Below are 10,526 nucleotides of genomic sequence, written 5' to 3'. Positions count from 1 at the left end.
GTCGGCGTGGCGACCAGAGGTCAGCCAGCTGGGCCTCCTTTGCCTCGGGAATGAGCGAATTTGGGCGTGGAGCAGGCCTGGGGGCTGCACCCACCACCCAGCCCTGGGACCTCTGGAAGGACTCCTTAGGGGAAGATGGGGCCAAACCCTTCTGCTAGCACTTCATACATCCTTTCCTCTGCACAGAGGCAGGTAGGATGCTAACTTCCAAGGCCACTTAGGAATGCGGGGGCGGGGGGAGAAGGGGAGACGAGGTGGAGGCAAACACCCCACAGTGGTGCTACTGGAGTCTTGACAACCGCCTCCCGGGTAGCCCCCGTTTCTGCTTCTCTCCTTCCAGTCTTTCCTTTTCTCCACTCCTACGTACCGCTAGGCCCACCCCCTGCCCTGGCCAAGGACAGTAAGGCGTCCAATTGCCCCCACTCAGCTATCGGCCTGGCACGGCTCTAAGTACAGTAGACCTTTGCCTTGAGAGCACGTTAAAATAACCATTCTGTGAGAGCCCCATCTGGCCCCCAGGTTAGGGCAGGACTCCGTTCTCGGGGGCAGTCTTCCCTCCACACACGGGGCCCAGGGCACGAAGCCCTGTTGCTAGGCTTGGCCCCAAACGCCTCTGGCCCGGCAGCAGGATGACCCACTGCCGATGGGCCCGGCACGGAGCTCTCAGCAGGGCTCAGCAAAACGAAGTTCCACTCCTCGGTGCCCGCGGGCCTCGTCAGTGAGGTTTTGTTCTGAGTCAGTGGAGCTGCTGACTGTGAACTCTCCCACAGCTGTGGCCACAAGTAGCTTGGACTTTCGCCTTCCTGGCCCTCGCCATAGAAGAAATGTTGGGCACCTATTTAGTAAGGAAGATGCTCTCAAGCCCCAGGGTTGGGATTTTCACTTCCCAGAACCTCGGTGTGGTAGTGGGATTGGGTCCAAATGTTTGGTTCCAGAGGCTAAGCCTTGACCCCAAAGTAGGGGAGCAATTAAGCTGCTATTCAGGACAGTGCCCCTGGGGCTCCAGAGACCAGAGCCGAGTTCTTGACCCCGCCCCTCCTAGCTGTGTGGTCAGGCCCTGGGCCTCCAGATGGGATAAAAAGCTGGCCTCACAGGGGTTCTGAATAGTCAGCTGCAGAACCCTATTGTGATTCGGGACTGCGGTGCCAGCAGGTCTATTTCCACCCCAGGAAAGGAGCAGCTAGAGCGGCTTGGTTGCCGAATCAGGGCATTAAGGTTTCTCAAGCCCAGGCCTGGCTCTAGCCTCACCAACCTCGGCCTAGGCCAGGATTACTACCTTGACTCAGCCATCGCTGCAATCGAGTCAGGAGGGGTTCCCACACGATGGGGCTCATTCTCGTAAGCCTGGAGCAGAAGTTGACCGGCTTCCTGGGGAAGCAGAGGTAGAACTACGATAGACTCGCATTCCCGCTAGATTGGCCCCCTCACCCCGCCAAACAGAAACAGCCCCTGCTCTGTCAATGCTTAATGAGGTCAGCTAAAAGAGAAACAGGATCGCTGCCTTTGGGGTCTTTTCATCCAAAAGGCAAAGCTGTGCTCAGGTGCTTTGGGTAGAGCTTCCCACAAGTAAGCTGGGGTTCCTTCTGCTGGGCTGCTGGGTAGAACCTGAAATCAAGCCCGACTGCGAAGCCTGAGCAACAGAAGAGCTGGTAAAGGTTAGAGAGAGAGGGTACGGCAGGCCTGGGGCTCAGCAGGCTTCGTAAGCTGTAGAGGGAGATGAGGAGATGGGGATAAGGCCCAGAGGACAGTCCATGATGTAGGACCTGCTAACAGACATGTTAGCACTTTACAGGAGGAGGCTGAGCAAGGAATTAGTCACCTGAGGCCACACAGCTTCTCAGCGGCCCGGGTGTGACCATAACCCAGGTCTCAGGCCACCGTCGCCCCTGCTGGGCGGGAAGCTCAGGGGCCTCATTAACAGCACACAATGAGACACCGAGGTGAACTGTCACCAACTTTAATAGACTCGGATTGTGTGTGCCCACGCAGGCTGGCTGGGGGGTGCCTGAGGGCTCCACTCCTGGAGTCCAGCGTGGCCAGCTCTCTGGAGGAGTTTCTGCCTCTCCCTTCAAAGGCACCAGCTGGCCTAGGAGGACTTCACAATGGCTGTATTGTTTGTGCAACTCATTAGCAGAGACCCACTCTGGGGAGCCTCCGGACAAGGCCAGCGGATCGCCACTGGCCGGCCCGAAGCAGGTGGGGGCTTCCCTAAACCAGCCGGAGGCAACGAGAGCCAACCGTTTCTCCTTTAACACAGTGAACTTCATCTTGGCAGGGGGCGGGGGTGGTCAAAGACCACCTTTGAGAATACATAGAAGTTATCGGTAACCTGTCCCACCTCAAAGATAAATGCACGTACGCCCCAACTTTTGCGTATCATTTCTGAGGGTTCATAGGTTAAGAAGTCAAGTAGAGAACCCTTGCCCTAGTGCTTTTATAGTCACCACTGTCTCTTCAGGAAAGAGAACAGCCGACCAGCCTGCCGCCCAGGCTTGCTCCTCTCTCTCTCCCGACAGACAGCAGCCTCTGTGTGAGCCGGACCCCACAGAGCCTTCCTTTACAGGGCAGGCAGCTCTTCCCCCTCTGGCAAACAGAGCAACCTTCCCCCCTCTGTGTCTCCTCATTGCGTGAGATGGTTCTCGTGTCTCTTCTAGGACCTTCCCAACTTCCCAGGGAACAGGCAAATCCGGGCCCCGCCAGGATCCCCTCAAAGGCACCCACATTCTTCCACAATCATGTCTTTATGATGGTCTAGGAGGACTCTGCCGTTGTCCACGTACAGCATGCTCAGCGGCTTGGTCTTCACGGGGGCACAGCAGGTAGAAGGGACTCGGTGGGGCTGGTATCGCTTCAGCAGACTCTGGGGGAGAAAAGTCAGTTAAAATCAGTTTCTGAGTACAAAAGCAGAAGAAAATCATTCTCATAAAGGATTCAGCCTGCCACTATACACCATCAACTCCTAACATGTAAAGTAACTTTACAGGCTGTTTAAAAAAAAAAAAAGAGCTAAACAGAAGATTCTAAAGGCTGTATCTGGGTAAAGCAGTAGCAAACAGACATGTCCTCCTATTGTTCTAGTCTAGAGTGCATGCCAATTCCAAGAAACTCCTGGTTTCGTTCCAGAAACATGAAGCAGAAGAGAGTCATGAGGAAATTCTTGTGGGATTTGCTTTGTTGCCCAGAGAAGGGCAAATAGAGTCAGTAGGAGAAAAGGTAACAATCCCTTGGCACTCTGGAACCAGGCCCCATCCCTGTGGTCCAGCGAGGTCTTTCTTTTTGGATCTGAGTGTCAGAGTTGCTCTTGGGACTCTCTGGGTCACTGGGGGTCCCCCTGATCATGCAGCAGGGAGGTTCATGGAGCAAAGTCCCAGGAGAGGCTCAGGCCTTTGCCTAGGAAAGGTCCTGCAGGGCTCTGGCCCCACCGAGTTCAGCTCACATGCTCCCCAGAGCCTCTGAACCCCAATATCAGGGCCACCATGTTAGGCTCTATTCTCTGCTCCCTCCCTCTCATTGTCCTTTTGCTCTCCTCCACCACCTTCTAGACCTTAGGCTGATTAGTGGCACGTGGTGGTAGTCTTGGGCCCTCCCTACTGCAAAACGGTGTCCAACTCCTGTTTTAGGTGGCAAAAGTACAGTGGCTAGAACAGGATGACCCCAACCATGGCCCCACAAATGTGGCTCCCATTCCATCGGTGAATCACAGACTTCTAGTAGTGATGATACATCATCCAACGTGCCGGTCACCAGCCAGCAGATATACATGCGGGAAACATCTCATCTCATTTAACCCTACAACATGGCTATGAACTATGGCATTGCCATCCCCCTTTCACAGGCGGGAAAGGTCAGGCTCAGACAGAGTAAGCAGTTTGATCAGTATCACACAGCTAATATGTAGGAATCAGAGCCAGGTTTATTCCCAGAGTCCAGATTCTGAACTTCCTTTCCTAGAAGAGTCAGAGCTGAGGAGAAGCGGAAGTCTTCTAGTCTACACCCTCCACCCCTAATTTTATGAAAGACGAGGAAGAAGGCCTAAGGAAGCAAGGTGTTCGAGGTTACCCAAGCGGGCGTGGCCGCAGGTAGGCCCTCTGAGGACCGTGTCACAGGCCATCAGTCTCTCCCAGGATAGGAGGCAGCACACTGTTGGTGCCCGAATAACAGTGAACGAATGAACAGCAATTTACAAGCAAAGCCGGAGTCCCGTCCGCTCCCCCACCCCCGATCGGGCAGTATGGCCCCCTCTCCCCCACAGCCCCCTGCCTCCCCTCCCCTTGGCAGGGCTCTGCACCTGGATGTATGCGTGGTTGGTGGGGTGGAACTCCTCCCCCACGGGGTTAGGACACTCGCCCTCGCAGCGATAGGCATTGTACTGCTTGGGGTAGATGATCCAGGAGCCCCATCCAATGAGGTTGAAATCCACTTGGAACTTGACCTTCCGACACAGCTGGCTTTTGTCTGGCAAGTGGTGTCGACGGCGCCGCCTGCCCCTCTCCTGGGACAGCTGTCCCTCCCGGGCCCGCCAGGAACTCTCGGCCTCCCACAGCAAGGTGGAGCCGCCCAGCTGCCTCCGCTCTGGGGACAGGTTGGAGTAGAGCATGAGGAGCGCGCTGGCGACGGGTGGCGTGGGAGGCCGCGGCTGACACTCTCCAACCAAACTGGACATCTGCTCCTCCAGCTGCCCAGGGTGCTTCAGCCACTTGGAGAGTGGCCTGGTCACCTCCAGGACCATGCCGCCTGAGGAAAAGGTGACCTGGGACAGAGGGACAGTGAACAGGTCCATCCGAAGACGCCCCCGGCAGTCAGCTGGGTCCTGCTCCGCATCCGGCTTTAGCTGGTGGAGAATCTCGACGGAGAGTGGCAGGCCAGGGGGCAGGTCCACAGGGCTGGACAGCTGCAGCCGGAGCTCAGCCCACACCAGATCCTCCACTTGGCTCAGGAAGGAGAAGTCAAAAGCAAACGTCCAGTTCTGCCCATCCACCTCCACATCTGGGTGGGGAAAAACCAGGAAGGAAGCAGAGTGAGTGCGGGCCCCCTGCAGCCTCATCGCTGTAACAACCACCAGAGCTCATGTTGGAGCCTTAACCTGATAGGAATCCTCTCGATGCTCAGCCCAACCCCTAGGCATTGGGAACGTGGAGTCCACTTTGGTCCGATTCAAATTGCGGCTCTGAGAGGTTAAATCACCCACACAAGGTGGCAGAGCTAAGAATGAACCTGGATTTGCCCAACCGCAAAGCCCAAACTCCAAATCACATCACCGTTCTGCGGCTCCTTCCAAGACACTCGAGAGCTGGAGAACAACTGGTAGAAACTGGATGAGTTCTCCCTGCTCTCTGGCCAAACCCTGAGCTTTCTGACCTAAACCCTGAGCCTCCACCCACCCTGTGACCCTGAGCAAGTCACTTTCCCAGACTCCGCCTTCTCATTGGAAAGGGTGGCCTATCTCATGGGCACATTGAGGTTGATACGTGTATCATGGAAAGGCAAGGCTCGGTGGGCTCAGGGGGACACAGGCAGCAGAAGCCCAATGCCCCGCCCATTCCTAACGGCAGAGGCAGAAACTTCAGGAGTTCTTGACAACCTGATGCATAGGCTTCTACAGGCATTCTAAGCATGACTTTGCGCTGACCTGGCAGTTTTCCACCCCGTGGGCTTTCTCATCTACCTGCAGGGTGCTTATCACCTCCCCCACCCCCCGAGGGACATTCCCACACCTGGGGCAGACACGGTAGCACACACACAGCCCCTGGCCCTGTTCTACCCCCGCTCCCCGAGACAACTCAACCCAAACCGGACGACAAGGAATGGGGAAGCACATTCCATTCATTTTAGTCCTGGACTAATTTGGTCCGATGTCTGGGAATAGCATGTTTTTGTGGATTTTCAGGTCACCTAAAAGTGACCTTTAACTTTTTTCAAGCCCAGTTTCCTTTTCTTTGCAATGGGAACGTTCATGCCCTACCCATCCCTGCATCCTCATCAGCCCTCATGGAAATAAAGAGGTTTGAAGGCTTGTCGCTAAATCAAAGTCAGGGATCATCCCTCAGAAAAAAACACTAACCCTTTCGTGAATCGAGCTCAAGGGTGGTGATGGTCTCCGATTTAGGTCCACTCTGGGCAGACCACTAACAGTTTCCTTTTTTTTTAAGGGTCTCATAGAGCATCTTTGGTCAGATGGTAAGTGAATTTCTTTGAGAAATCCAAACTGCATTACAAGGAGGCCATCCCAGCTTCAGCCTCCTGGCAGCTTCTCCCAACCCACCTTCAGCTGCTCTTCTTCATTTCCCCTTCCCTCCTCATTAGCACCTGCAGGGGGCAATAACCGGGCCCTGGCTAGCAACTCTCCCCGGAGGTGTGGGGAGGAGGCAGGCATTCCCCCTTGCCCACCACAGCACCCCTAGCTACCTGGGGATTAGGTGGGACCTGCAGCAACTCCTGGCCACCTGCACCAGGAGTTAAAGACTTTTTATCTCAAGTACCCACAAATGGCCTTTTAGAAGAAGACATTCCAGCCCAGCAGGTTAAGAGCAGAACGCTCCGGTGCGTTCTGCGAGGCTTCAAATTCTGCCGCTCGCTGTTGAACATTGGGTAGATTACTTTCCTTCTCTGGGCCTCAGCTTCCCTCTTGGTAAAAGGAAGACAGTGACAGTATCCACCTCGTGGGAGTTTTAGGATTTACTGAGATAACGTGCGTACGGCGTTTTGCCCAGCACAGCCAAGGTACAGCAAATGTTGGCTGTCATCAACCACTTCCTTACTCTTGCCGATGGCCAAGGTTAGAAATGAAGGTTCCAGATAGGTAGTGAGGGACCTGGACATAGAAGCAAAGTCATCTGTTCCCAGAATGGACAATGTGTATGGAGTGCTCCTGCCCAGGGTGAGGAAGAGTCTTTGACCCACCCCCAGCCAAGGGCTCCCTGGGAAACAGTGCTGATAGGTTCTCTTAGAGCTGGCTCTGGTTCTTGTTAGGAGAGGGGTGCCTAATTTTGGGGGGTCACTGATGCCTGACACAAGCTAAGAATGCTCCCACCTGTACAACAAATGTGACTTGGGGTAAGTATCTGGAGAGGGTTCATGGACCCTGAAACTGATCCAAGCACTGGACAGAGTTGGCACACAGGCCCCAGTGTGATCTTGACCCACGTCTAGTTCTAAAGAAGAAAGTGGGGGCTCCTGGGTGGCTCAGTCGGTTGAGCATCTGCCTTCAGCTCGTGTCATGATCCCAGCGTCCTGAGGTTGAGTCCCACGTGGGGCTCCCGGCCCAGCGGGGAGTCTGGTCTCCCTCTCCCTCTGCTCATGCTCTCTCTCACTCTTTCTCTCTCAAATGAATAAAGAAAATCTTTAAAAAAATAAATAAAAAAATAAAGAAGAAAGTGGTTGGGCCCATGCCCTTGGGTTCTCTCCCCTCAGACAGAGTGCTGAGGCTGAGTTAGGACTTGGGGCTCTGGAGGAAAGGAGGGTGTAGGTATGACATTAAGCGTCCACTCTGCATTATTATAAACTCTGAGGATAATTGCCACTATCTGCTTCCCGAGCAGAGCCTGGTCTCCTTCAATCCTCACCACTATTACAGGTGAGAAACCTGAGGGTGTTTCAACAGGGACAGAGGCAGATGCAAACCCACTTTGGTTAGACGCTAACAGCCACTTCCCTCTTTCCTGGGGAGGCCTACAGATAAGCCCGAGGGAAAAGAGTGTTTAGAACATTCCTTCTCCATCAGTGTCCCTCCAAGCAGGCTCTTCTTGCTGCTTTTAAAAAAATGAAGTCAATTCACAACACTGAATGTACTTAATGTCACCGTACACTTAAAAAGAGGTAAAATGTTAGATTTGGTCGTGTATATTTTACCTTGTACACACCAATGAGGCAGAAAGCCAGTCCCCTGCTTTACAGCAGGGGAAACTAGAGAACTCAACGGATATGCAAGGGACCCACCCGGAATTGGGAAACAGACTTTGAGGGACCAGGACTCAGTGTTCCAGTCTCCCAGGCTGTCAAACTCCCACAAACCTTCTGGAACTCTCGAGAAGGACGAGTGAACTGAAAAAGGGCACCCAGCACCCCTTTGCCCAGCCTCCTCCCAGCACCCAGCTTTCTGGTAGAGGGACTGAGCAGAGCACTCCAGTCATTTCCAAGCCAGCTCACCCCTCCAGTGTCCCTAGTCTGTCTGGTCTTCAGATGACCCTTCAGGAGAGGGTCATCAGCTGTCTGACCCCAGACGTGGCCGGCCAGGGAGCTAGGAGCCCCCACCCCCAGACCACAAGTTGCTGGCGGGTGGCCAATTAGATCAGATTATCGGATGTGGATTGTGCCCCAGCGTGGGGGAGGGCCGTCTGGCCCCAGCTGGGGAGGGAGGCGCAGGCCGGAGCCCAGCGGCAGGGGTCTGCCCCCGACCCCAGGCGTCAGGATGTGGATTGCAAGGGGCAAGGGGACGCCGCGGGAGCGCTCCCTCTGCTCCGCACCCACCTGCCCGTCGCGCCGGACGCCCAGAACGCCCCGCGCTGTTTCCGAGGGTGATCCTCCCCAATCACCATGGTCGCTGAGTGCTTCCCCCCATCCATGTCTAGGCTCCGAACCCGAGTCACTCGGGACGCTGACCCCTTCCCAGCCTGGACTCGAGTTCCCAAGCCTGCCTCAGTTCCCAACTGCGGGGCACCCCATCTCTAGTCCCGGATCTCTGAACTCTAATCCCTGAGGTTACATGCACTGTGCTGGGTTTCGAAGCTTGCAGTCAGCACCAGGCTCCGGCACCCATTCACTCTCACGCGGGAAAAGAAAAAAAATCCACAAAATGTATGTAGCAATACTAACGACCATTTATTTCTACGCCCGGTTTCGTGCTAAGCGTCGAACGTGCTTTGTCACCTAGCTCTCGCCACCGTCTTCTAAGGGAGGAACTCTTGTCCCCATTGCAGGGAAGCGCACACCGAGGCGCCGCGAGCTTAGGTAATTTAACAAGCCGGCGCGGTCCAGTGGCGCAGTCGGCCTCCCACCCTCCGGCACCGCGCGCTCCCCACCCTGCAGCAAGACGCGGGACGCAAAGGTCTCCGCCCGGGGCCCCCTCCCGATGCCACCATCCCCTCCACCCGCCGACGGCGCGCGCCCAGCGGGTGCCGACGCCGAGCCACCCCAGACCCGGACCCCGGACGCGCGCTCCCAGCCCGGGGCGCCCTCAGCCGCGGCGTCCCCAGCCCCGGGCCGCCCGCCCGCAGCCCACCCCGGCGCCCTTCCCGAGTCCCGAGGCGCCCCGGCTGGGAGCCTACCTTGCGCCTGCAGGCTTCGGATGATGTCCGCCCGGGGCAGCGGGTCCCGGTAGAGGCTCAGCATGTACGCGAGAGGGGACGGCGACGAGGGCTGCCCCCGCGTTCGGAGCGGCACCGGGGCCACCGTGGCGGCGCCCGCCTGGCGCAGGACCCACCAGGCGTGCAGGAGGAACAAGGGCAGCCGGGGGGCGTGCATGGTGGGCTGGCTGGCCCTGCGAGCGGCGCCTCCGCCCCTTATATCCTGGGCCTTCGCTGCCGCCCCGCCTCTTTCCTCCTTCCCTGGGGAAAGCCTTGAGCTCCTATACCTGCCCCCACCCTAGGGGGTGGGTGGAGGTGGCCCCCAGAGGGACCACCTGCTGGGGCGGGCCAGCCCCGAGCCTGGTAGGGAGAAGACCCGCCAAGCTGGCTGCGCTGTTAGGTCGGGGACCGTCCTGTTGGCCTGGTCCGGGCACCCTGGCACGTGGCTACTCTAGATAGGAAGGGCCTTGTTTCTGAGGCACAGCAAGTGTGTCATCGGCAGCTCTGGGGTCAGAACTGTGGCTTCCTTGCTCTGCCTTACCTCGGATCCCTGCCCCTTCCTGTGGCTCCAGGCTCCAAATGGATGTCTGGCTCAACAGGACCAGGTAGGGAGCGGTGGTGGGCCCTGGAGGCTGGCCCCACACTGGCCTGCGAGGCCCCCACCCAGTCCAGCCAGGTGCAGCCTTCCAGGACACCGCCCGGATGGCCTCCGGGAGCACTCCTGGCTGTATCCGGCAAGGCCTGTCCGAGGGCTAGCCTCTGGGGAACTACTGGGCACTGGGAGTTGCTGGCTCAAGGAGGGTGAGCTCCAGAGGAAGGCCCACGGGGACCCGCTTCAGACAGGGATGGAAGGGCTCTCCCGGAGTGACCAGGGCGAAGGACGGACTTCTCCATCACAAAAGGGAGGTGTTGGGCAGAAGCTGGAGCCTGGGGCATAGCTAACGGGGGGACCCCTGCCTCACGTCAGTGAAGCAGCTGTGGTGGCATCAGGCGCTTCCCTTCGCAGGCACCCATCCACCCTCCCCCCCACCCCGGGATTTCAGGAGAAAGGGGTCGCCTGTGGTGTCTGTGCCTGGCAGGAAAGCTGGGTGTCAGCTCAGCCCTCTCTCCTTTCCCTTTCTCGGAGCCCTGCACGGAACTGAGCCTTGTCTGGCCTCCCTGCGCAGTGCAGTCAGGTCAGAGCTGGAGTTACCTTTAAAGAAATAGAAATCCCTGCCCCTTCTCAGGCCCCATCTGTTTTCCCTC

The 10,526-nt window shown here is 57.0% G+C and overlaps 1 protein-coding gene across 1 annotated transcript; it reads right to left on the bottom strand.

Moving 5' to 3' along the window:
* Positions 1-1,941: 1,941 nt before the first annotated feature.
* Positions 1,942-9,705, bottom strand: NODAL (nodal growth differentiation factor). The gene is made up of 3 exons (XM_006745585.3): positions 9,264-9,705; positions 4,289-4,986; positions 1,942-2,860 (listed from the first exon to the last, which is right to left on the bottom strand). The coding sequence occupies exons 1-3, from the start codon at positions 9,457-9,459 to the stop codon at positions 2,708-2,710; spliced, it is 1,047 nt and encodes a 348-aa protein (XP_006745648.1). The 5' UTR covers positions 9,460-9,705; the 3' UTR covers positions 1,942-2,707.
* Between the last annotated feature and the right edge of the window lie 821 nt (positions 9,706-10,526).

This window comes from Leptonychotes weddellii, chromosome 6, assembly GCF_054177405.1.
Source record: "Leptonychotes weddellii isolate Sample4059 chromosome 6, ASM5417740v2, whole genome shotgun sequence".
In the NCBI taxonomy this organism is placed as follows: Eukaryota; Metazoa; Chordata; class Mammalia; order Carnivora; family Phocidae; genus Leptonychotes; species Leptonychotes weddellii.
This window is presented reverse-complemented; position numbering and strand designations above follow the sequence as displayed.

What these genes read in the sequence shown, in the direction of transcription:
- NODAL (XM_006745585.3), bottom strand. Translation starts at nt 9,459, where the DNA reads ATGCACGCCCCCCGGCTGCCCTTGTTCCTCCTGCACGCCTGGTGGGTC. An exon ending in CCGAAGCCTGCAGGCGCAAG is followed by an intron (nt 4,987 to 9,263) that starts GTAGGCTCCCAG and finishes TTCCCCACCCAG; the next exon opens with ATGTGGAGGTGGATGGGCAG. An exon ending in CCAACCACGCATACATCCAG is followed by an intron (nt 2,861 to 4,288) that starts GTGCAGAGCCCT and finishes TTTCTCCCCCAG; the next exon opens with AGTCTGCTGAAGCGATACCA.